General features: G+C 42.4%; 1 protein-coding gene across 4 annotated transcripts in view; it reads right to left on the bottom strand.

Annotated features, from left to right (window-relative positions):
• LOC126424774 (nuclear RNA export factor 1-like) overlaps positions 1-27,509 on the bottom strand; it is a 223,084-nt gene that overhangs the window by 195,466 nt on the left and 109 nt on the right. For 2 of the 4 annotated variants that reach the window (XM_050087533.1, XM_050087535.1), the window contains exon 2: positions 9,768-9,823. In XM_050087533.1, the coding sequence (XP_049943490.1) occupies positions 9,768-9,793 (26 nt within the window). In that variant the 5' untranslated portion in view covers positions 9,794-9,823. Of the gene's footprint in view, positions 1-9,767; positions 9,824-10,893; positions 11,091-27,509 lie in introns of those variants that run through there. The other 2 variants (XM_050087532.1, XM_050087534.1) reach the window with 2 other exon arrangements.

Below are 27,509 nucleotides of genomic sequence, written 5' to 3'. Positions count from 1 at the left end.
GCGCACATACTACTCGGTGTATGCACGGAGTTTACAGCTCAGGTGCAAATAGTGTGATCCTTGTGTGGCCAGGGGGCTACCACTCTGCAGCTACTCGATCACCCCCACACAACAGATGTCTACCGTGCTGGGATTTGGGTGTAGTACTGAACAGTAGGAGAACGGACTTGCAGCACAGGAAGAGAAGTAGCGCTGCAAGACCTAGAGTCCTGTGTTGGCCAAGCACGTATTTACAAAAATGATAAGAGCCCTCTTGGGATTGTGGGATTGGGGGGGGGGAGACAGGTATGGTCCGGACATACTACAGCAGATTAAGGATTCAAATGTAATGATTAGTCCCAACTCTACTATAGCTAGTTTGGAGGAATGAATAAATCAACTAATTGAGCAGAACATGTAAGAGAGAACTGACTCAACTGTAAGTACACCTAATTCTGTAGTTGATTTAGTTAAAATGAAGGCAGATTTAAGAGATTATATGAAGAACTCACAAAAATGGAAGAAAAAGCAATTTAGGGAAAATACTGGACTGTCAGTCAAGTTAACTGAGGTGCTGCAACTAGGAAACAAGACTAATTTGTTTAAATAACTAACAAAATTAAAACTAGATCAATGAAGACCTCTACATGCTAATAAAAGATAGATACATTATACATATGGAGAAAACAGAAAAGAATAAAGGAAATAATTATCCATCCACATTCTACAGAAGAATTGGAAGTAAATTTTGTAAAGTACATAAAGAGAATAATGGTTGGTTAAATAGTCTAAGCCTGGGAGTAAACAACCAATTAAGTACTCTCAAGTACTTTCGTTTAATAGTGTAAATAATCCCAATAACCATGTCAATTCCAATTCCACTGTTGGGAAACAGAGAACACTCTGGTGCAGGGGCCAGGCTCTAGGATGTTACAAGACAGTCACAGTCCATTATGTGGAACATACAGTTCCGACACAGGAGTAGTTGACACACGAAAACAAAACTTAAGTTGAAGAACACATTAAACCGGTAGTAGTCAGGATGATATTGAGTACACAAGCAGATATTCACCTACACTCAGGTAGTGAAATTTCAATAATATACCAGACACTACTGACAACAATGTGATGTAAAAATGTTTGTCCAGTATTGCCAGTGACCGGTATCTATGTAGATGGAATAACCAGGAACAAACGGAAGAAACTAGGTTGCCTAAAATAATAAATAATTTTACATTAATACAGACTTTATCAGTGACTGGCGTCTATGTAGATGGAATAGCCAGGAACAAACAGAAGAAACTAGGTTGCCTAAAATAATAAATAATTTTACATTAATACAGACTTTATTGATAGTACATAATATAAGGTTGACAATACTATTTGGTTTACAATGGTTATTAGCTCATAAGGTATTGCTAAATATTAAAACCAAGGAAGTATACCGGAGAATGAAGGCTGTACATACAAAGAACCATTTAAAATTACTCAGTAACTGTTAAGCAGAATTTGCAAATTGATCTCGTTCATCTTCTAGCTACAGCTAAGGTACTGGAGACACATTGGAGATGCTGAATAACTTCTGAAGCAATTACTGTTGAAGTCTTGGCAGTCAAATCCCTTAAACTCCAAAAAGAACATGAGTTACATGATATTTTAGATAGATACAAAGAAGTATTTTCTGATAAACCAGAAATTATTGTAGAGTACATACACAAATTTAAAGTGAAGGACGCCACACAGTTCTTTTCTAAGCTTTATCCAGTACCTATGAATTTAGGGTCAGCACTGCATGGGGATGTCCAAAATATGGTTACAAATGGGATTATGGAGCGCAGCGCATGTGTGTGTACAGTAATCCACAGTTAGTTGTAAGAAAATCAGCCTGGGACATACACCTTATACTCGATGCTCGGACTACAAATAGATAAAAAAAAAAAAAAAGAAAGAAAGAAATCAAGAGAGAGAGTCTGGTCGGTACTGAAGAACTGTTGTCCAGATTTGAACAAGACCAATTCTTCCATTCAACAGACTTAAAGACAGGATTCTGGCACGTGCCATTACACGATGACTTGACGCCATGTACTGCATTTCTAATTGAAGTTAAGTCTTACCACTTAAAAGTACTTTCTTTTGAATTGTATACCCCTGTACTTGTGTTCATATGAGATGTAGACAAAACATTAGGAGATGATTTCGTGCAAAAACTAACTATATTTGTTGATGAGATATTAACAGTTTCAAAGGCCTGGGAAAAGCACTGCGCTTTGTTAAGCAACTAAGGTTTCCCATTTAGTGTTCCCAGTCCGGTGGCATGGAGAAACAATTTTTAGGGAATTTATGTATTCTTTGGACACAAAACTTTTATTCAATGACAATGTTGTGGTGAGTATGACCTCAGATGGTTAAGTGATTTTATTTGTTACACTAGATGATTAAACTTTAAGTGTTCCAAAACTGGTAGTGTATGAAGTAAAAGATTGATCATTCAGCCAGTTTCTTTGCTTACAAAATGAGCTTGTACAGTTGCTATGAACTCCTTATGTAATCAAAAGGGACTTCAAATTACAAGACATTCTTCACTATAGTATGTAAAGCCATACATGACTAGTATATTCACTCAAATGCTTCGGCACACGTCTAAACTCCCATGTGAAATGAATTCATGTAGATTAATGCTCATTTCACAAGTGATAGTGGTGAATAATGAGAATTTACTCACTGAAGGAAAAGACAAAAGCCGGAAGTAACAAATGTTCTTTAAGTGCCACATTTGCGTACAAATTTACTTCCTGTAAGTAACATAGTTGAAAAGGTACTTTCCATCACTTTGATAAATGAGGTTGTCCCATTTACAAGACACAAATGAATTTACCTGGAACAGCAATGCTTGATAATAGCATATACAAATTGGATCAATCATATAACTGTTCAGTTAAACACAAATCTGTATCATTATTAAAGGACGCGAACAAGTGGAATAGGAGATTAGGACATTTAAGCCTTGAGAGAATGGACTGGCCAATGGTATTAATTATAAAGGAACTATTGATTTTCCACATGTAGCGTGCTTGGAAGTCAAACAGACAAGATTACCTTTCCAACCCTCCGAGTCAAGACGAAAAGGTATCGTTGAATTAATAAATTCTGACTTGTGGAAACAAGAGCAACTGAAGGTGCCAGATATTTCCGGACTCTAATAAATCATTATTCAAGGGAGATATTTTTGTACATACTAAGTGACAAAATCAAATACCAGAAGGTATTAGAAATTTCAAGAAGCTAGTAGAAAAATGAACTGACTGTAAAACTTGTGTCTTATGCACAGTCAGTGGGAAGGAATATGTGCCCCAAGAACTAGAAACCCTAAACTCTGGAACAAAATGGAATATCAGATATGTATAAGAGAATATTCATGTTTATTATCTGATGAAGGCTTACCAAAAAGCCATTAAAGTCAAAGGCGCATTTAATGGAAGGAAAAAAAAACCTTCAGTATTTAACAATATTTGCCAGCAAGGCATTCATTTATCATCCTAAAGGAAGAGGCATAAATGGGACAAGGAGGATACTGAATGAGTGCGGGTATGATATTGTGAACAGGGCAGGGCATATTGCCTATTTAAACCCAAACAATGAAAATTAATAGTGGTGAGAGATGTGATACTTGAAGAAAATACACCACTGGCCATTAAAATTGCTACACCAAGAAGAAATGCGGATGATAAATGGGTATTCATTCGACAAATATATTATACTAGCACTGACATGTGATTACATTTTCACGCAGTTTGGGTGCATAGATCCTGAGAAATCAGTACCCAGAACAACCACCTCTGGCCATAATAACGGCCTTGATACGCCTGGGCATTGAGTCTAACAGAGCTTGGATGGCGTGTACAGGTACAGCTGCCCGTGCAGCTTCAACACGATATCACAGTTCATCAAGAGTAGCAACTAGCATATAGTGACGAGCCAGTTGCTCGGCCACCATTGACCACACGTTTTCAATTGGTGAGAGATCTGGAGAATGTGCTGGGCAGGGCAGCAGTCGAACATTTTCTGTATCCAGAAAGGTCAGTACATGACCTGCAAAATGCGGTCATGCATTATCCTGCTGAAATGTAGGGTTTCACAGGGACCGAATGAAGGGTAGAGCCACAGGTCGTAGCACATCTGAAATGTAACATCCACTGTTCAAAGTGCCGTCAATGCGAACAAGAGGTGACCAAGACGTGTAACCAATGGCACCCCACACCATCACACCAGGTGATACGACAGTATGGCGATGACGAATACAAGCTTCCAATGTGCGTTCACCGTGATGTCACCAAACATGGATGCGACCATCATGATGTGGTAAACAGAACCTGGATTCATCCGAAAAAATGATGTTTTGCCATTCGTGCACCCAGGTTCGTCATTGAGTACACCATCGCAGGCGCTCCTGTCTGTGACACAGCGTCAAGGGTAACCGCAACCGTGGTCTCTGAGCTGATAGTCCGTGCTGCTGCAATCGTCGTTGAACTGTTCGTGCAGATGGTTGTTGTCTTGCAAACTTCCCCATCGGTTGACTCAGGGATCAAGATGTGGCTGCACGATCCATTACAGCCATGCGGATAAGATGCCTGTCATCTCGACTGCTAGTGATACAAGGCTGTTGGGATCCAGCACTTTCCGTATTACCCTCCTGAACCCACCGAATCCATATTCTAGTAACAGTCATTGGATCTCGACCAACGCGAGCAGCAATGTCGCGATACGATAAACCGCAATCGCGATAGGCTACAATCCGACCTTTATCAAAGTCCGAAACATGATGGTACATGTGGTGTCACCACAAGACACCACACTTGCTAGGTGGTAGCCTTTAAATCGGCCGCAGTCCATTAGTATACGTCGGACCCGTTTGTCGCCACTGTCAGTGATTGCAGACCGAGCCCCACCACACGGCAGGTCTACAGAGACTTACTAGCACTCGCCCCAGTTGTACAGCCGACTTAGCCAGAGATGGATTGCTGACAATTACACTCTCATTTGCCGAGACGATAGCTAGCATAGCCTTCAGCTACGTCATTTGCTACGACCTAGCAATGCGCCATAGCATTTGATATTATTTTATGAAGCATGTGCAATCAAGAGCGATGTTCTACAATTGTGGATTAAAGTTAAGTATTATATCAACTATGTACTTTACTTGCTACTATTAATTCCATTAACTGTTCCAGACCTCGCGCCAGCCTGCGTGAGCTTAAGCACGTGCCTTTCGGCTTCCTCTCATTGTGACTTGGCTGTCTTGCCAAGTCACAACAGTACACACTTCTCCTCTTTACACGAGGCATCACAACAACGTTTCACTAGGCAATGCCGGTCAACTGCTGTTTGTGTATGAGAAATCGGTTGGAAACTTTCCTCATGTCAGCACGTTGTAGGTGTAGCCACCGGCGCCAACCTTGTGTGAATGCTCTGAAAAGCTAATCATTTGATTATCACAGCATCTTCTTCCTGTAAGTTAAATTTTACATCTGTAGCACGTCATCTTCATGGTGTAGCAATTTTAATGGCCAGGAGTGTACTATTCAGAAAGATTATGATACAACGGTGCCTAAAAAGTCTCAGGAGCTGAAAATTATTCCCAGCATTAAGCCATACGAAGAAGAAATAGTTGCATCTGAGCCAAAAACTGATGAGAATAATGACAACTCAAGATGTGTTTTAGCCAAACAAAGAACCTCAGAAGATTAAAATTCATCAGACGCAAATAAAAGACACTTTACAAAGTGAAGTTTTGCACAATTGGCTTCAGGCAATTAAAGAAGAATTGCAGTCAGATGCTGAAAATCAGTCATGGGAAATGACAGTTTAAATCTCAGATATAAATATAAGACACCAAACTGATTTTCAACACTAAAAACAATCTTCAAAGACACAATGTTTTGGCACATCCATGGCTAATAGTTAAAGGATGTGCATAAACTTTAAACTATAAAGAGACATATGTCTTAGTGATCCTCTATATTTCATTAAGTTATTTGTTTGGAACACTTAGGCATTACTGCAGCATTCTTACAAGCCAATCTGAATGAGAAGATTTATGTCAGAGTCCCAGATGTTGATTTTAACATGAGAACTGTTAAGGACAAATGGATGATGAGGTTTATAAAAGCAGTTTACAGATTAAAACACAGTAACAGCAACTGGAACATTAAGCTACGTGAAGCACTCTTGAATTTTACAGGTAGTACAGAAGATCCATGTTTTTATCAAAAGAATCATGGAAATTACATAATGTATTAATTGTTACAATTTATGCCAATGATATGTTAATTTTCAGTGACAACCAAGAATCAAACTGCTCAGTCATCAGAGTAACAAAAGAATGCACAAGGGGGCTATTACGGATGGATCAATCTCAATAAATAGAACAATTATTAAATAAATACAACATAAGGCATTGCAATCCATTTCTGACACTCTCGAACAACAATGAAGTACTTACACATGATGTGAGCTCCAAGACAGACCGAGATAGAAATGCTGTGAGAAATATTCCACGCAAAGAAGCCATACACGGTCTGATGAACACATCTCTCGGAATCGTACCTGATCTCACAGATGCAATCAGAGTTGTAAGTCACCGCAACAATTATCCAAGCATGCCTGACTGACATGCTGTTTAAAGAATCGTGAGATATTTGAAAGGGACTAATAGCTTGGAGTTGCAATTTTCTAGGAAAGAGAACCACGAGTCACAGGATATACTGAAGCAGACTGTCAGGAGGCAAAGAGGACAGAAAGTCAGTCACTGGTTTCTGTTTAAATTGCAAGAAAAGGTTACTTCCAGAGCAGCAAGAAACAACCTAGAGTACCTACGTCAACTACTGAAACTGAATATATGGGTCTGCCCTCAGCTTGTCACGAGACATTCTGGGTACGGGGAGATCTCTCCCTGCCCTGAAAGTGATCCCATCAAACTTTATTGTGGTAACAAAGGTGCAGCTGACTACAGTGGAAGAACAAAAACATAATGATATCAGACTTCCATTCTACTAGAGAAAATACAAACAAAAAGTGGTAAAAGTCTGGAACAGGGTACGCGGTGTAGTTACGTACTTCGTGGAGGATTGTTGTCAGTGCTTTCCATGAGGTATAATGGGAACAAAAGAATGTGGCTCAGCTGTTTGTGTTACTCAGTCAACGAGAAAGCAGAAGGCAGACAACGTGTTTCAAAGTAATGTGTTCAAAAGAAACTGTAACTGAGGATTATAAACTTTTATTGCTCCTCGATCTAGACCTTAGCCGACAAAGCTCGAGATGGAGCAGATGCTCACCGATATGTTAACTGAGTCATTTGCAAGAACAAGATGTCATCAAATCATTAAGGAAAATGAACTGATTTTATAAATTTTTTTCGTATTTGGCATTGATTCTGGTGAGAATGTTATAAATCAGAATCTATGCCTCTACTGATATATATACTCTTTGCAGTAAATTTCTGCACATTCTTTATTCTTGCTCATATGTGTGTTCCGAATACAACGTGCACGTAACAGTAAAATGCTTCTTCTGTGACACTTTAAACTGTGATCACTTTACTTAATTGCATTACTGAGTATTACAGCAAAAAATTAAAAAAAATGTACAAATAGAACAACACTGTTAATTAATTTTAGGAACACAGCAGCCTAGATCTTTTTTTCTCACTTTTATTTCCAATTTTGGCCACTTCATATTACAAGTTAATGTACATCAGGATTGTTGCTACCGCTGCTATTACCCTGTGACTGGGAAACATTTCTAGGATCAAGTGTCTCTGGTTGGAAAGCAAAAATGGGAATAGTCAGTGTGGCTATCCACTTATACCTTACCGAGAGGTACGAGGTGCCGCACTGTGTCAGTAACACACCTGAACCTGTGAGGGATGCCTCATCTATTGGGCCTGTAGCCAATTTTCCGGCAAGCCCAGACATTCACAGAGGGTGGGTTTGTTCACCATCAAGAGTTCCAACATTAGGCAGGTACCACAGCCCCTCAGGGACAGCAGGCAAGTTGGGAAAGAATGCTACTATGCACTAGATTTGTTAGCTGAGAGGTCTTACCTGAGATGGGAAGAAGCCTCTGCCACTGACTACTGAATGCACAGAGAATTGTTGGCTGGAAACAGGAGCTCAGGTCAGCACAAGTGACACTTGCCACGTGGATTCTCAGTTACTTGATATAGCTGGCTGCATTAATGAATGCATTTAGCGTCACACATGGAGTGCAAACACAGCTCACTATTTGCAACATCGTACCCAGAATCACTCGTGGCCCTCCATTTGGACCTGAGTGGAAGGTCTAAAGCACACACTCAGCATTCTGTGGTGCATATTTCTTGACTCTGCTATCGGTTGGAGATTTGAATGGGCCCTTCAACAGATCTGTGATGCACTGCATAATGGAAGTGATTACACAGGTAGCAGAGTATGATTGTGCACACATGTGAGTTTTTTAGATTAGTGGAAAACCTCAGCATGTCATAAAGCTCTGCAAGTGGCACCCAGACTGATCAAATAATAACTGAGTCATCAAAGTTCATAGTGGGCTAAAAAATTTAATCAGTCAATTTTGGCTCACTTTCAACAGGTCATATCTCAAAAGTGACCACTCAAATTTGATTTTTCTCAGCACATTGAAAAGAGCTCATCTTGTTTGATCAGAGTAAGTTGTTTTTATTTTGGAGACTCTGCATTTAAGAACAAATAAACTTATATTTTCATTAGATTACATTTCTTGACATTGCGACTTAAATGAATAAATGATCAACTTTGATTTATCATTACTTAGAATCTAAGAGACCTGTCATGCTGAAACTTTGCAATCCTGTTCAAATTTTTGGGTACAATATCTCAGCTGTAAAACAAAAGGTCAAAGTATGGTAAATTCATCATAGTGTGCTATCAAAGTGGCCCATAAATCTCGTTGTACCAAATAAACTTACATTTATATTACATTAAAAAAATACATGTACCAGTCATACTCTTTATGGTCCCCAAGCCAAGTATTTCAATTCTTATAATTCATTTGCTGAAATTTCAGTTGATTCTAACAAGCTATAATGTCAGCCCATTCTTGTTACTGATGGCGCTGGAATGACAGAAATAATGTGCTGATTTGGAATCCAACAAGCATCCTCCCTAGCTGGCCAATAGAATGAACATGTAGATCCATTAGGGTGCATGAAACTGACTAAAACATCATTTTCTTCTTCTGAAACTTCAGACACATTATCAATCCACCATTTTCCATCATATATACAGGCAATGTATTGGCTCAGTTGTAAGGCGGTAATATTTCTGAATGAAACTGTTGCTTAACTTTGGTCAACATTTGCCAGAAAAATATCTGTATCATTCGATACTCTTCTAATAGAAGGGAAGGTGGAGGAGAGGTAGAGGGGTGAAAGAGGAGAGGGGGAAGGGGGAAGAGAGGGGGGCAAGGGGGGGGGGGGGGAGAGAAGATACACTAGGAACAAACTTTTTGGGTGAAAGTCCTGCTGCATGTCAATACAGTCATTACCAGAAACCACATACAATTTACATGTGTGGTTGTATTGTTGTCACTTCTTCAATTAACATTCACAAGTCAAATTACTTCTTTGTTAACACCACAATGCAAATGACAACTTTTAGCACTACTGCAGTATGTAAATAAAGAAAAATAATAGGCTTTGTTTGTATAAGAAATATAATTTTCACTGCAGATTAATATAGTACATCATAGTGAATCAAGCTGAAATCAATACTCACTGATTATATGGGACTCTCCAGTCCATGACTCAAAACTCAGAAACACTGCGCGCCACCTGAAGCAAAAAATAAGTGTTCTCTATATCACTGCACGTATGTCATTGTACACTTTCATTCAAAGCAATTACGAAGCTGTTAATGCTGAAATCCTACAGAAATAGTAAATCAGTTTGTATTTCTATATCTGGGCGACACTGACATCACTGTGAGCAGAGCACTATCTCTGATGAACAGTGTTGACCCCAAAGGGAACATCACTCGTATGATCCAATCTGAGGAAACCACAAACTTGAATAATATGTTGGAAATCAGGATCCCAAAATCGCACATACCATCTGTTAACCATTGTAACACTTCAACTCATGCTGCTCTTCAATATTCCAAATTAAAATTCAAAAAATGCAATCCAGCAGTTTACTAGAAGCTAGGCCTATATGCTTGTCATGAAACTAAACTACGCAGTAATTTGTTTATATACATTACAAGCAGATGCTAGTAATGAAAACAGCCGTAAGGATAGACTTCGTTGTAACAGAATCAGCAGTATTTCGGTGGAGATAGTAGGGAAACCCAAATCATGTACTCTGGAGGATCTGAGAGGCTTAACCATTAAAGGTACGGCTTCACCCTCGAAGAGCATTTCCGTGATCTTTTAGCTGTTTTGCACCGGGCAGGGTAGCATTAATTTTTAAAACCTGTGTAAATGTAAGTACTTGCAATAACAAAACAAGGTGTGCATTTACGAATGTCATAGCTTCAACAAAGAAACTGTAATCACGCAGCAAACTCGCCTTTCTTTTCCGGTGGCCTATGCATCCTAATCCCCCGGTAGCTATTATTTAAAGATGAATATTTCAAAACTATTTTCTAATTCAGATACATTAATAGCTCTACACTATTACCTACTGGTCGACTCATAGTTTTTGATTACAGAAACCTCATTTTATTTGGTTTCTCGTCCTTTTTCACACCCTGGATTTGTTATAAACTATGCCATTCAACATCCAACTGCGCTGTCAAACTGAAGGGAAAACGCCCACTGCGCTGTCATACTGAAGGGAAAACTTGACAAACCAATGTCGACCTTTAAATGACTTTCACAAAATATACAGGCTCTGAAACTCACCCGAAAACTGAAATTAGTATGTGTGGGGTTTTGCAACTGACGTAAGTCACGCATCCCTCCCCCACTTACTACTCTCACCAAAACACTGAAGTGTAAACACAAAACAAATACGACAAAGATCTTAGGCAGCTCGACGGGCAGTTCAGTGATATTTCTAAGGAGGTTTAGGGGCCTGAACACGTTCAATATTTATTGACAATACTAGTTCGTCAAACCATCAATGTTATTGAAACGACCCCACACTATCAATAACATTGACAAAAATTGTCAGTTGACAGCGCGATTTTAGAAGGTTAAGATGTCGAACAGCCAAAAGAAAGCGTGTGCTGCAAAAATATTATCTATAGCTTGAGAGCAATAGAAAAAAGCGAAAAAGAGGAAATGGATCCGATATTGGTTGAAAAAATGAGCGAATGGTCGCATGTTAATTTACTTTCTGAAATCAGAATCACGGACCCTGCATATTTCATAAGTTATTTTCTGATGAGTTCTCCATCGTAAAAGTTACTAGTGTTCATACGAGATAAAATAGAGAAGCAAAATATATTAATGAGAGAGTCAGTCGCGTTCGTCAAGATATTAGGAGTAACTTTGAGATGTTTGACGACAGACAGCTTGTTCCAGTGCTCAGAGTTTAGTTCTGTAATATCAGCAAGCGAGGTATTAGTAAAATTCTATGTAAATCAGTGAAGTAACTGCATCTGCCCGGCTAGGACCAGTTCAGCCAATTAACGTAAACCTTTTTTTTTCATGCTTTTTTCTGTTCCGGATTTGGTGGGGGGGCAACCCGGGGTATCTGCCCGGCGATAGTTTCAGGGGGCGCCAAATTGTATTCTTGAAGCAAAATACCTTGTTTCACAAAGCGCCTAGCACTCGGCGCACGTTGGTCCATCGATTATACATATGATTTTTAAACGCATCCCAGTTTGATTTCCAATATGTTTGAAGACATTGATTTCTGAACGAGTCATTAAGTGATTTTTGAATGTGTGCATAGCATACGTGATGTCTCTGCCAGGTGAATTCCCATCACACCTAGAAATTAAAAAGCTTTCCCGCAGACAGAAGGGGACGGGGCAGTACGAACTGAGCCGAATAAACACGAAAGGGTGAATGCCAATTGCTGTTTGTTTATGTAGTTCATTGGGTGTACGAATGATAAGTGGTGTTATAATTACTAGTGAAGTCTATACATGTCTCGGTCACCTCTTGTTCGCATTGACGGCACTTTGAACAGTGGACGTAACATTTCAGATGTGTTAGCACCTTTGGCACTAACCTTCATTCGATCCCTGAGAAACCCCACATTTCAGCAGGATAATGCACGATCGCATTTTCCAGGTCCTGTACGGGCCTTTCTGGATACAGAAAATGTTCGACTGCTGCCCTGCCCAGCACATTCTCCAGATCTCTCACCAACTGAAAACGTCTGGTCAATGGTGGCTGAGCAACTGGCTCGTCACAATAAGCCAGTCACTATTCTTGATGAACTGTGGTATCGTGTTGAAGCTGCATGGGCAGCTGTACTTGTACACACCATCCAAGCTCTGTTTGACTCAATGCCCAGGCATATAAAGGCCGTTATTACGGCCAGAGATGGTTGTTCTGGGTACTGATTTCTCAGGATCTATGCACCCAAATTGCATGAAAATATAATCAAAAAATGGTTCAAATGGCACTATGAGACATAACTTCTGAGGTCATCAGTCCCCTAGAACTTAGAACTACTTAAACCTAATTAACCTAAGAATATCACACACATCCATGCCCGAGGCAGGATTCGAACCTGCGACTTCCAGACTGAAGCGCCTAGATCCGTTCATCCACATTGGCCGGCAAATGTAATCACATGTCAGTTCTAGTATAATATATTTGTCCAATGAATACCCGTTCACCATCTGCATTTCTTCTTGATGTTCGAGAAAAGTCGCGAATTTTCTACTGTTTTCTTGTACACATCGTGATTCTGTTATGCAAGCGTTGTCTGTTTGTCCTAGAACTGACTATCCTACTTGGCACACTTTGTACAAAATATTTTCTTGTCTTCCTGCATCTACTGCTACAGTAGAAAAAAGTTTTTGAACATTGCGGCATACAAAGATATGGCTGAGGTCGACAGTGAAGAAGGATCAGCTTATTGGCTTAGCTCTGTTGAACACTCACCCTGACATTGATGGTCCTATTGACGATGTAATTAACCAATTTGCGAGGAAGAATAGGCACATAGAAATCACTATTTAATGAAGAGAACAACATTGTAACTTTTTTATATCATAAGACGGTATCATCTTGCATATGTATATAAACAGTTTAAATGAAACTTTCGTAAAACTTTGCATGTGACTTGTAACGTAAATAAAATTACAACTTCTGAAAACATGTGGCTGTTTGATTGTTTCTGTTTCCAAAAATAGGATACTTCAGTCAATCTGGGAATATCCCCTGCGATAGTGAACTGTTGCCTATGTAACTGATTATATTGCATATTTGTGTAGGACAGTAATGTTCTGAATCCCCTTCGCCTGTCTGACAACCACTCAGTACCCCGGAAATACCAGGAAAGGTGGTAAGGACAGGGTGTAGAGAAGAAGCTGGGTTGTAGATTAATCTCTGTGTATCTTCGTCAGAGGATTGGAGTTCAGGGAGAGCAGAAAGATCCAAAAGGGAAGATACATCATCGACACGGGAAAGAAAATTAGCGGCAATATTGTCGGCACCCTTTATGTGCCTGACATCAGTGGTGAAATGAAGTCAAAATAACATGGGAGAGGGTTGGCCGGAGGGTTCATTATAGCAGCTTCCAAGCGTTTGTGGTCAGTGAGAACATAGAATGAGCGCCCCTCGACGTCTGTTCGAAAATGTTTGATCGCCTCGTGCACAGCCAGCAGTTCGCGATCGAACAAGGAATATTTGCGTTGGGAGTTGTTGAGCTTTCGGGAGAAAAACTGCAGGGGCGAGGTCGGGCCGTTGACTGTCTGGCTGAGAACAGCGCTGATGGCAGAGTCACTGGCGTCTGTTGTTATGAAAAGTTGTGCATCGGGGTGGGGATGCGCGATTCTGCAGGCTTTGGCAAGGAGTTTCATGAGTTCCGAGAAAGAGTCTGTCATTTCTGGTGTCCACTGCACAGGCCAGGTTCCGGACGTTTTTTTTCATGCCAAAGCGTCAGTTAACGGGGCTTCGATTTCCGTGGCTCGGGGTAGGAGTTTTCGATAGTATTTCACGGTGCCAAGAAAACGCCAAAGTTCTTTGAATGAAGAAGGTCTGGCTAGATCTAGGATGGACTGTACTTTCTCCGGTGGAGGTGAGATACCGTCAGCCGATACCCAGAACCCAAGGAAGGTGACAGCAGGCTGTTGCAGTTGTAGTTTGTCGGGGTTGGTTTCGATGCCTGCGGCTTTCAAGGTGTCTAGAACGGTCTGTACATGATTTATATTGTCCTCGACAGAGGAGCTGAAGACAAATATGTTGTTGAGGTAAGCAAAACAGAATATGAGGCCGAACAAAACCTTATTAATAAAGCGTTGCCACGTCTGTGTGGCGTTTTTGAGTCCAAAAGGCTTGAAACGAAATTGAAAGAGGCCTATGGGCGTGGTGATTGCAGTTTTTACAATATCCTCTGGGGGCATTGGAATTTGGTGGTAAACCACTTTACAGTCAATGATAGGAAAAACAGATGCACCCGATAGCGCGCTGGTCAAGTCGGCAATGTTTGGTACTGGGTAGTTTTCCATTATAGTTCTTGCATTCAAGCGACTGTAATCCCCATACATGCGCCAGGTCGCATCTTTTTGGGTGTCATATGAATGGGAGTGGACCAGCAGCTGGCGGAGGGTTCGAAGATACCAGCGTTTAAGAGCTCTGTGATTTGCTTTTTGAGATCACAAAGGCGCTTGGGGCAAAGTCTCCAGGATTTACTAGACATGGGAGAAACTGGTGTGAGGCGCAATCTGTGCATTGTTCCGTTAGTAACCACAGCAATGCTGCCTGATGTAAGGGAGGCTGTTTGTTTACTGGTCGGGTCGTGCAAGTCAGGTGGAGCAGGATTACTGCATTCAGTGCAGGTCGACTTTTCCAAAGGAAGCCGAGCTGGCAACGTGTCCTGGGAGTCAGTGCGACAAGATGGCCGCCGGCCCGAAGCACAAACTCTGGAATCGTGAAAGTTCGGTTGGGTTCGTGAATCGTTAGTAGGCACTGCGGCCGTGGGTGCGGCTTGTGGCAGCACGGTCTCGGTCGAAACATGTGAATTGCGTTTAGGCGCGAGTGCACTGTCTGTGTAGTTCATGAAGTTCACATGGTGGTGTGCAGGAGCAGCGGTTTCACAGTTCGCAAGATCGTCCACTAGGGGCAGGCCAGGTTGAAGTGAGGCGCGGCGCGGCGCGCATGCGCAGTGGTACACAAGTCAGAGTCAACAACTGTGGCGCGAGGAGGGCGTGGCACTTTGGTTTGTCAGTACATGTGGCGACAGCAGTACGGGGGCCTAGTTTACACACGTCTGTGTATGACATTGGGGTGACAGCACAGTTGACAGAGGTGACGGATGAGGAGCATACAGAAGTAGAATTGTCTGTACAATTGATGCACTTTTGTGTGTAATTTCTTGCAGCGCAGTCGAAAAAGACCTGCATGTGTGTACTAGCTCAGCACGAACAGATGCATTCAGGGAGCGAGGGCTTGATGGAGCACAGGGAAAGTGAGTGTTTGTCGGGTGATGAAACACGGTGTTGCACACTATGTCTGGGGAAAGTTTGTGGTGGCGCAAGAAATCAATGCCTATGATAGGTTCGTCAATATCATAGACTAGGAAAGTCCACTCGAGCTTGCAGTTCAGAGAGAGTGTAACAGAGTGGGATGTCAAACCAATGCACTGCAGTTTAGTGGAGTTGACTGCTTGTAGTGACATGTGGTGGGAACAAATGTTCTCGGATGCTAGAGACGTGGGCAGTAGGGACACATTAGCACCCGTGTCAACAAGGAACAGTTGTCCCAAAGACATGTCTTTGACATATAAGCGACCACAAATGTTAGGTCGTTCACAAACTGAGTGAAGCACTGGGAGGCACCTGTCTTGTGCGCAGGAGGCAGCACCCGAACCTACCTGCGACTGACATTTGGGAAGCTGTAAGGCGGTCTGCAGTTCCTTGCTGCATCACCGAAACATGTGTGGAAGTAGCAGTAGGGGTAACGTGGATTTGCATCCTGCAGAGAGCCCGTAGCCAATGGGGAAGGACGAGGGTCCATGCCTGCTGAAGAGTTGACTGCAGGAGGGGGCGAAGCCATTGGCAGTGTCGGCGAGTGGTTCCCGGTGTCCAAATTAACACGGTGTCTGCGGCGTGCAGGGGGAGGGCGAAGCTATTGGTGGTAGGCAGGTTCAGTTTGCCAGGTGTGAACATCGCATTGTAGTGCAGAATGAGCTCGGTCAGTGGCGCGGATAAGAACGTCAGTTGCTTGATCTTCACAGCCAGAGATGGCAGTCTGGACAGAAAGAGGAAGTTTCTTGATCCAGATTGACAAGAGTATGTTATTGGGCATGGCCTGGTTGTTAACGAGGAGTCGGAGACGGCGCCACAGCTGTGATGGAGTCGAGTTGCCGAGTTGTTCCTCGTAGATGAGCTGCTGGACCTTCTCAGTCGACATCCATGTAACACATTCCAGTATCATCCTCTTGACAGAAGCGTATACGTCTACCTGAGGAGGTGTGGTGACTAAATCTTGAATCAAGTCAGCATGTTGGGGTTGGGCTGGGTTGTTTGGGGAAAGAGACCAGACAGTTAGGTCATCGGTCTCGTCGGATTAGGGAAGGATGGGCAAGGAAGTCGGCCATGCCCTTTCAAAGGAACCATCCCAGCATTTACCTGGAGCGATTTAGGGAAATCACGGAAAACCTAAATCAGGATGGCCGGACGTGGGATTGAACCGTCGTCCTCCCGAATGCGAGTCCAGTGTCTAACCACTGCGCCACCCCGCTCGGTCAAGTCAGCATGATCGTGGAGATTGTTCATGAGACAAATATACCGTGAGTGGCCATCAAGCGAATAATATTGAAAGATCAACTCAACTAAGGCGAACCAGAATTCCGGCTTCTCGATGGAGAACGCAGGCAGTTTCGGTAGTTTCGCGAGTGGTGGCGGCCTGGAAGCAACCTGGGGGTGAAGTGCGGAAGCAGATGTGAGGTCCAAAGAGTGGGTGGCAGTAGCATTCTCAAGCCTTCGCGGCACGGTCGAGGAGCTCGATGGAGCTGTGAACTGGCCCTGCGGTAGAGTGAAGGTGGCTCATTGGAGTGGAGGACGATATGTCACATCGCGGAAGGCCAACGTGGATGAGGCACCGATTTGCGCCGAAAACGAATGTGGAAGCTCGACAGGAGCTGGCGCAGATGCAACAAGAGAGATGTGTTTCATGGAAGGTGGCACGTCGCAGATGGCTGACACGGAAGAGGCACCCGGCTGCGCCAAAAACGGTTGCGGAAGCTCGACTGGAGCCGGCAAGAATGCAACAGGTGAGAAATAATTGATGAACTGTGGGCGCATGATAACATGCTGATAGCTCGACGAGAGAGCTGAGGAGTAATCACCTGTGTGGCAGGGAAGTGGTGGAGGTGTGGGCTGAACCGAAGCACCGTGTGTATAGTGGTGCCGAACATGGGGTGAGTGGTAAAAAGATTCATTGTTCATAGTCACTCCATTCGAAATCACGTTTGGATAAAGTGAGAGCCATGGCACAGAGCACTGGGGGGTAGTAGTTGAACGTAGGGTGTCAATAGGCCCACTAGACCACTTGTTCACGTTGCAGGCTGATGTGCCTAAGTTGGAAGACACATATTGATGTGGGACAGAAGTAGCAGCAAGAGTGGTCGGAAGCTGAGGTGAAAGGCCTGTGAACCTGGCAGGGCCAACCAGGTGGCTGTAGTTAACGTGGGGCTGCACAGAGTAGGGCATCGAGGATTGATGCTCCAGCAGTGGAAAGTTGTCCAATGAAACATTAATGGAGTTCGACATTGGTACCGCACTACATCGAGAAGTGTAAGTAGTGATGGCACGGTTGGTGGAGGTAGGCACATGAGGTGGCGGGAACAAAGGCGTTTGGTAACCAGAGTCATGCATGTTTCTAACCTCACTTGTTGTTACAGGTTCCAAAATATCGAGCAACACCAGGAGAGACATAGAAGGAGAAACACCGTGTTGCAATCCTGGCGGGTGTACAACACCAGCGACACGGTGCATATTTGTCACAAAATCTGGCGTTAGGCATGGAGCCGAAGTCATTGTTTGAACACTGTTGTGGTAAAACACACGAAAATAACCGGTGCGGTCGTCACGGGCACTGTCGGAAAGCAAAAACGAATAATGAAGAAACTCGGGGTCACCACTGTGGTGGATTCAGAGTGGTTTTCTCCAGAGAATACACCTACATGTTTAGAACTATATTTTATTGCACATCATGGCAGAACAACACATACGGAACTGAACTCTAATATGGCGTGAAGCAAAGAAGTCAGAGATGAAATACAATGCAAAGATGGCTTGTTTATGTATCGATATTTCTGGCGACGAGTTTATCAGCGCCACAAAGCCGATTGTACGTTACTTTTTCTAAAATTTTTGAGACTGCTGACAACAGTGAAACTGGACGGAAATTTGACGCTATTTCTTTGTCGCCCCTCTTAAACAGTGGCTTAACTTCAGCATATTTCAACCATTCAGGAAACATTCCACTGATAAACGACTGGTTACACAGGTAGCTTAATATGGTACTTAGCTCAGAATCACATTCTTTAATTAACTTTGTTTATATTTCATCATACCCACTAGATGTTTTTGATTTTAAAGATTTTATGATAGACATTATTTCTGCTGGGGTAGTGAGGGTCAAATTCATATTATGGAAGTTGCATGAAATGTCTGGTCTGAGGTATTCCATAGCAGCATCTACCGAACTTGACAACCCCATCTTTTCAGTAACAGTTATAAAATGTTTGTTAAAAAGTTCTGCAACACTGTACACATCTGTCACCAACATATCATTTACTCTTAATGCTAGTTGTTCGTCTTCATGTCTGGTTCTACCGGTCTCCTCCTTCACTATATCCCATATTGTATTTATTTTGTTGTGTGATACGACTATCTTTTCCTTGTAATATATTTGGTTTGATGTCTGCATTACAGTCTTTAATATTTTGCAGTATTTCTTGTAATTTGCTATAGCATCAACATCGGAGCTGTTTCGGATTGACAGATACAGTTTTCTTTTTGTTTTACAAGATACCCCTATTCCTTGAGTAATCCATGGCTCCTTTGTAGACTTTGCTCTAACCTTGGTAAGTTTTGGGGGAAAACAGTGTTAGAATAAGGTAAGCACTTTATTAGCAAAAGTGTTATACTTTTCATACATGCCATGAGCACTGTAAACATCAGACCAGTGAACGTCTCTGAGGAGTGTCCTAAAATAATCAATTTTTGGCTTATTGATTACCCTCTTGAGCTCAGATTTAACAGATTTTATATCCTATTCAGTATTAACATTTAACAGAAGGAGCTGCATGTCACGGTCTGAGAGGCCATTGACTATTGGTTTTGTAATATAATTTTGTTCATTGGAATTTTCTATAAAGATATTATCATTGGCTGTATGTGAGCAATTGGCTACCCTAGTGGGAAACTTTACAGCGGGAATTAAGTTGAATGATAGTGTTACTAACGCAATAAAAATAAAAATAAAAAATAAAGAAAAACAAAAAACACAAAAAATAAAGTTGTTATATTAACTTAAGTATGTTGTTAAATTAACCTAATTATGTCATGTATTGGAAAATTCGACTCGTTCCACATCATTACGAAATATCGTATTCATGATCCATGGAACTACACTCCTGGAAATTGAAATAAGAACACCGTGAATTCATTGTCCCAGGAAGGGGAAACTTTATTGACACATTCCTGGGGTCAGATACATCACATGATCACACTGACAGAACCACAGGCACATAGACACAGGCAACAGAGCATGCACAATGTCGGCACTAGTACAGTGTATATCCACCTTTCGCAGCAATGCAGGCTGCTATTCTCCCATGGAGACGATCGTAGAGATGCTGGATGTAGTCCTGTGGAACGGCTTGCCATGCCATTTCCACCTGGCGCCTCAGTTGGACCAGCGTTCGTGCTGGACGTGCAGACCGCGTGAGACGACGCTTCATCCAGTCCCAAACATGCTCAATGGGGGACAGATCCGGAGATCTTGCTGGCCAGGGTAGTTGACTTACACCTTCTAGAGCACGTTGGGTGGCACGGGATACATGCGGTCGTGCATTGTCCTGTTGGAACAGCAAGTTCCCTTGCCGGTCTAGGAATGGTAGAACGATGGGTTCGATGACGGTTTGGATGTACCGTGCACTGTTCAGTGTCCCCTCGACGATCACCAGTGGTGTACGGCCAGTGTAGGAGATCGCTCCCCACACCATGAAGCCGGCTGTTGGCCCTGTGTGCCTCGGTCGTATGCAGTCCTGATCGTGGCGCTCACCTGCACGGCGCCAAACACGCATACGACCATCATTGGCACCAAGGCAGAAGCGACTCTCATTGCTGAAGGCGACACGTCTCCATTCGTCCCTCCATTCACACCTGTCGCGACACCACTGGAGGCGGGCTGCACGATGTTGGGGCGTGAGCGGAAGACGGCCTAACGGTGTGCGGGCCCGTAGCCCAGCTTCATGGAGACGGTTGCCAATGGTCCTCGCCGATACCCCAGGAGCAACAGTGTCCCTAATTTGCTGGGAAGTGGCGGTGCGGTCCCCTATGGCACTGCGTAGGATCCTACGGTCTTGGCGTGCATCCGTGCGTCGCTGCGGTCCGGTCCCAGGTCGACGGGCACGTGCACCTTCCGCCGACCACTGGCGACAACATCGATGTACTGTGGAGACCTCACTCCCCACGTGTTGAGCAATTCGGCGGCACGTCCACCCGGCCTCCCGCATGCCCACTATACGCCCTCGCTCAAAGTCCGTCAACTGCACATACGGTTCACGTCCACGCTGTCGTGGCATGCTACCAGTGTTAAAGACTGCGATGGAGCTCCGTCTGCCACGGCACACTGGCTGACACTGACGGCGGCGGTGCACAAATGCTGCGCAGCTAGCGCCATTCGACGGCCAACACCGCGGTTCCTGGTGTGTCCGCTGTGCCGTGCGTGTGATCATTGCTTGTACAGCCCTCTCGCAGTGTCTGGAGCAAGTATGGTGGGTCTGACACACCGGTGTCAATGTGTTCTTTTTTCATTTCCAGGAGTGTAGTATTAATCTAATCTAATCTAATCTAATCTAATCTAATCTAATCTAATCTAATCTAATCAAATAAGTTGTTATTGGGAGAGTCTTTAAGGAAATCTACATTGAAATCACCAGCAACCACCATTTCTTTGTTTTTGGTTGTTAAATGGGCCAATACCACTTCAAGGTGGTCTACGAACAGATTAAAGTTACCTGCAGGTGTTCGGTATACACTTAATATTATGAAGGATTTTTTTGTGAAATTCTACTTCTGTTGCACATGCTTCCATACGCTGTTCTAGGCAAAGCTTATGAATGTCTATGCTCTTAAATTTATGACAGTTCTTGATGAATGTAGCAACTTCTCCTTTCTCCATTTCTGATCTACAAAAGTGAGATGCTAACCTAAACCCTGTAACACTTAAAAGTTCTATGCCAGTGGTCACATGATGTTCAGAGTGGCAGATAATGTCAACTGGGTTTGAAGACTCTAATTCATCTATGCAGATAGTTAATTCATTAATTTTATTTCTCAGTCCTCTAATATTTTGATACAATAAAGACAGATGACATTTCACATTGACTGGGTTCAAATTGGGTAGGGGTAAAATATCTGTCGACTGTTGAAAATTCTTAACCAATAGCTGTTTATGCTGATGTAAGAAGCTAGAATTATGTTTTTTGGTTTCTTTCTCTAAATGAAGTTTTGTCTCAGTTCTAACCTGTCTTAAAATTTGGTTTCTGTCCGTCCTCCCTACCCTAATAAAGGGTCTTTTCTGAACCCTATAACCACTGGTATTTTACCACTCATGACAGTGCTCTCCCCTTTTAACTTTCCTGCTATTTTCCCAGCCAATTTACCCTTCCCCTGCCTGATGAGGTGAAGGCCATGCCTAGTATAATCCCACCAACTGAGAGAATCAACAGGAACCACACGAATGTGTGACCCTGCACCCGACATACGCAGCCGTTCCAGCCCCAAGTTAACTCTCTTGACAGAAGAATTCAAATGAGGTCGGTCATGGCACCCAAGAACAGATATAAACTCAACACTAGTATGCTTCGATGCTGATGCAATCTTTGCCAGGTCACGCTCTATGCTGCACCCAGGATCTCTGTCAATACTGTTACCTGCCCCACCCACTATAACCATGGTGTCTTCCTTAGTGAAATCTTTGCAAAGTCCTCTGTCATTTGCTTCAGACCAGCACTAGGTTTAAAAAAAATGGTGACATGTTATTCTGATCCTAGTTCACCCTGCAAAAGTTGGCCAACACCTCTTCCATGGGAACTACCTAACAACAACACTTTCTTTCTCTTTACTGATTTCCCTACATTCTTACTTTTCAATTTGCTGCTAAAAGTTTGTTGTGCCCTGTCTACACCTGCAACTGCTTGAGGCTCACCAGCTTCTAACTGAAGCAACAGGTCAAATCTATTTTCCACATTCACCACGAAGCTGTCAGACAAATTTCTAGGCCTGTTCTTCCTGTTGCCTGTTGCCACTTCCCAACTCTCTTTACCTTTCTCCCTCCTTAACCTGTCAAGACCTCCTCTGGCTTTTTCTAACTCAGCCTGAAGGGCGGCAATTTTCCCCTCCTGTTCTAGTATCTTCCTATCTCTACTACAAATCCTACAAAACCACTGATAAGTCACATTTACTTCCCCTATTCCCACACCACTACAGTCACCCACATGGAAAAAACTACAGCACCCATCACACCAAAGCCCCGACCTAACAATCATAAGGCAAGTCAAGCACTTTTCGCTCATGATAAACGTAATGGTTTATTAAGAATAAGTCAGTTAAATTACAGATAAAAACGAAAATATGGTTCCACAAATTTGGCCTACACGCAAATGTGTGTGAACAAAAACAACAGTGCAAAGCTTCTGAAACAACAACATAAACTTTACGCTACTTTCCGGAAATTCTACTTAAATAATGAAGAGGTACGCTAAGTTAAATTGCTGGAGAGAGCAAAGAACAATTAAACGAAATTCTATAGATTTGCTGTGGCAAAACGCAGACAGAAAATACGACTGGACGATCTATTTGCATTTTCTGCTATATTACGTAAAGAAAAATTAAACCTTTAACGGTACACTTAAAAGGCACACTAATACACCTATTTACCACGTAATCAGTACTAAACTACATGTTTTTTAATCTAAAATGCCGCCATCACTTCCGCTGATGCGTTTCCTAGTACTCACGTTATGCTACTGCATGGTTTGAGGTTTATGTATTTTTTTAATGTGCCAGATTGTGAAGGTTCACTCAATTACTTGGCTTTGATGGGAAGTTGAGCCACTTCTTCCCTTTACAAATATGACATGATGTACGACAAACTCGACTGGCTCAGAGCATTTCTATAATTTCTCTGTATGAAACTTTCAGAAATTTCTTCACCTTTACTATCCTTTACGATGCAGATCTAGGGTTTGTGCATTGCACTTTGGAAACTGTAAATATTTCCATTGACCAGTTCAGCAGGTAAGACTTCTCAAATGCTGCTTTTTATTTCGAAAAATAAACCAAATCACTTACACTGAATTTTTACTTGTGAGAATTCACCGTTTTAATAAGATTGTATGCTGCAGTTAGAAGCTCATTATCATGGACATCAATTGGCCTCATTTTAATTGTATGATACTTAGTTCAATGTGGGAGAATGTCTAGCCATAAAGATCTTCATTGACCAGTTGGCAGGTACAATTTCTCAAATGCTGGTTTCTATTTTGAAATATAATGTGGGATTATGTCAAGCCATTTGTATGAACCTTGAAGATTAAGTCTCAACCACCTATAGTTTATCATCTTCCTGTTCAAATGTTCCTTAATATTACACTACTGGCCATTAAAATTGCTACACCAAGAAGAAATGCAGACGATCAACGGGTATTCATTGGACAAATATATTATACTAGAACTGACATGTGATTACATTTTCATGCAATTTGGTTGTATATATCATGAGAAATCAGTACCCAGAACAACCACCTCTGGCCGTAATAACGGCCTTGATATGCCTGGGCATTGAGTCAAATAGAGCTTGGATGGCGTGTACAGGTACAGCTGCCCCTGCAGCTTCAACACGACATCACAGTTCATCAAGAGTAGTGACTGGCGTATTGTGACGAGCCAGTTGCTCAGCCACCATTGACCACACGTTTTCAATTGGTGAGAGATCTGGAGAATGTGCTGGCCAGGGCAGCAGTCGAACATTTTGCGTATCCAGAAAGGCCCGTACAGGACCTGCAACATGCGGTCGTGCATTATCCTGCTGAAATGTAGGGTTTCACAGGGATCAAATGAAGGGTAGAGCCACAGGTCGCAACACATCTGAAATGTAACGTCCACTGTTCAAAGTGCCGTCAATGTGAACAAGAGGTGACCGAGACGTGTAACCAATCGCACCCAATACTATCATGATGGGTGATACACCAGTATGGCCATGACAAATACACGCTTACAATGTGCGTTCACTGCGATGTCGCCAAACACCGATGCGACCATCATGATGCGGTAAACAGAACCTGGATTCATCCGAAAAATTGACTTTTGCCATTCGTGCACCCAGGTTCGTCGTTGAGTACACCATTGCAGGCGCTCATGTCTGTGATGCAGCGTAAAGAGTAACCGCAGTCATGGTCTCCGAGCTGATAGTCCATGCTGCTGCAAACGTCGTCGAATTGTTCGTGCAGATGTTTGTTGTCTTGCAAACGTCCCCATCTATTGACTCAGGGATCGAGACGTGGCTGCACGATCCGTTACAGCCATGCGGATAAGATGGCTGTCATCTCGACTGCTAATGATACGAGGCCGTTGGGATCCAGCGTTCCGTATTACCCTCCTGAACCCACCGATTCCATATTCTGCTAACAGTCATTGGATCTCGACCAACGCGAGCAGCAATGTAGCGATACGATAAACCGCAATTGCGATAGGCTACAATCCGACCTTTATTAAAGTCGGAAACGTGATGGTACGCATTTCTCCTCCCTACACGAGGCATCCCAACAACGTTTCACCAGGCAACGCCGGTCAACTGCTGTTTGTGTATGAGAAATCGGTTGGAAACTTTCCTCATGTCAGCACGTTGTAGGTGTCGCCACCGGCGCTAACCTTGTGTGAATGTTCTGAGAAGCTAATCAATTGCATGTCGCAGCACCTTCTTCCTGTCAGTTAAATTATGCGTCTTTAGCACGTCATCTTCGTGGTATAGCAGTTTTAATGACCAGTAGTGTACTTTTCTGCAGGAGAACGTCAAGTAGTGGTTTATCCTATATCGTTTCATTACCGACTTGAAACGTCTATTGTGAAATTCACCTCCATGGTAGGTCTGAAGATCGTCAGGACTTCGATTTATCCACCTCTTCAGCAATTGTTAAAAGAAATCCACAGCTTTCTTTACTGTCTTTGCCTTCGCAGATGTCGTCCATCTCACTTTGGAATACGTATCCATGACGATTAAAATATATTTGGAATCATCATTCGATTATGAATGTACCTGCAAGATCAGCCTGTTGTAAAGCATCCAAATATTGTATTATGACACACTTATGTGGGAAAGTTCTGTGGCAGGTTTGTGAACAACTGTCTCTATAATTGTTCAATAATGCATCTTTCTCAAAGCTCTTAAATGACTGGTAGGATTTCATTTGTGTGAGTAGTATTCTCTGTGGTAGCTGATTATGTGATAGTTGTAGTGGTTCTATGATTTTTGTTCAGGTCATAGTAGCTTGTATACTCCGGAGGTAAAGTATTCTCTCTTTTATGCTGAATACCTTTACCCATGCTTTCTGCAGCAACTAATACAGATCTAATAACATTCTGGTATTTTTTAGTGTTTGAGACTTTTATTCGCCCGTAAGGTGGTGTTTTGGTTCAAAAATGGTTCAAATGGCTCTGAGCACTATGGGACTTAACATCTGTGGTCATCAGTCCCCTAGAACTTAGAACTACTTAAACCGATTTAACTTAAGGACATCACACACATCCATGCCCGAGGCAGGATTCGAACCTGCGACCATAGCGGTCACGCGGTTCCAGACTGAAGCGCCTAGAACCGCACGGCCACACCGGCCGTCGAGGTGGTGTTTTGCTGATGTGCATTAGTCATATGTAATATTTCACCATTTGTTTTTATCTCTTTTGATTAGTATCTGCCTAGGTTCGAAATTTTTAAGACGTGGTGGTTAGTGTTTAACGTCCCGTCGACAACGAGGTCATTAGAGACGGAGCGCAAGCTCGGGTTGGGGAAGGATTGGGAAGGAAATCGGCCGTGCCCTTTCAAAGGAACCATCCCGGCATTTGCCTGAAACGATTTAGGGAAATCACGGAAAACCTAAATCAGGATGGCCGGAGACGGGATTGAACCGTCGTCCTCCCGAATGCGAGTCCAGTGTGCTAACCACTGCGCCACCTCGCTCGGTGAAATTTTTAAGAACATGAGATTCAATAAACCAGGTGTTCTTTCAAATTCTTTATTTCCAAGCTGTACTGCATGCTCAGTTAAACGTATGGGGTGATTACCCAGCATTTATGGTTTATTCTGACTGACCTTACGTGTTCTGTCTAACTCATTGTCCATGTAACAGTTGGCGAAATCGGTAATAGCATATCCTTCTTCTTCTTCTTCTTCTTCTTCTTCTTCTTCTTCTCCTCCTGCTCTCTATCTCCATTTCTAGTGTTTGAGGGACTTTTCAGATTTTCAATTACTGGTTTAAACGTTTCTGAAAGATACTGTTCTCATTCCAGGTATCCTAATTTCTGCACTCGTAATTTCTGATGAATATGCTTTTGCGCTTCGATAACTTTACGTTTCTTCAACATGTTGTCGTATACTCGGCCATTTTTGAGATAGTATACAACTCACATATAAGCTGAGATTACTGGGACGCGTCTTTCACATCTATAGGCTAGAAAAAGTCATTAGTTTTGTGTTCACTTCTTCAGTTTTCTCATTGACATATAGCTCATGTTGCCTGATTTTGTCATTCAACATCTCACCTTTACTAGCTATCTTGGTTCATTGCGTTTTCACCATTGTCAACAATAATGGAAATTGATTTTTGTGCCATTTTGATTGAATACTAAAATTAAAATTTTGAAAAATAGGAAATTGAAATATACTATTTTTGGAAAATTAAACATACGATTTACGTATCGTTGAGCGTTAATTGGCTACTTTTATGACACACGAAATGTTGTGACACAAAAACTTCAAATTTTTTTCTCGTTAATCATTACGTAAAATTTCTGAAAGATTCATTACAATACATGTAGGAAGGGAAATTGAGGAAAGGGATGTCTAATTACTACGCAGGAAACGCTATCAAGCATAGCTAA

Source organism: Schistocerca serialis, chromosome 10 (genome assembly GCF_023864345.2).
Source record: "Schistocerca serialis cubense isolate TAMUIC-IGC-003099 chromosome 10, iqSchSeri2.2, whole genome shotgun sequence".
In the NCBI taxonomy this organism is placed as follows: Eukaryota; Metazoa; Arthropoda; class Insecta; order Orthoptera; family Acrididae; genus Schistocerca; species Schistocerca serialis.
The sequence above is the reverse complement of the archived record's forward strand: the minus strand, read 5'-3'. Positions and strand labels throughout refer to the sequence as shown.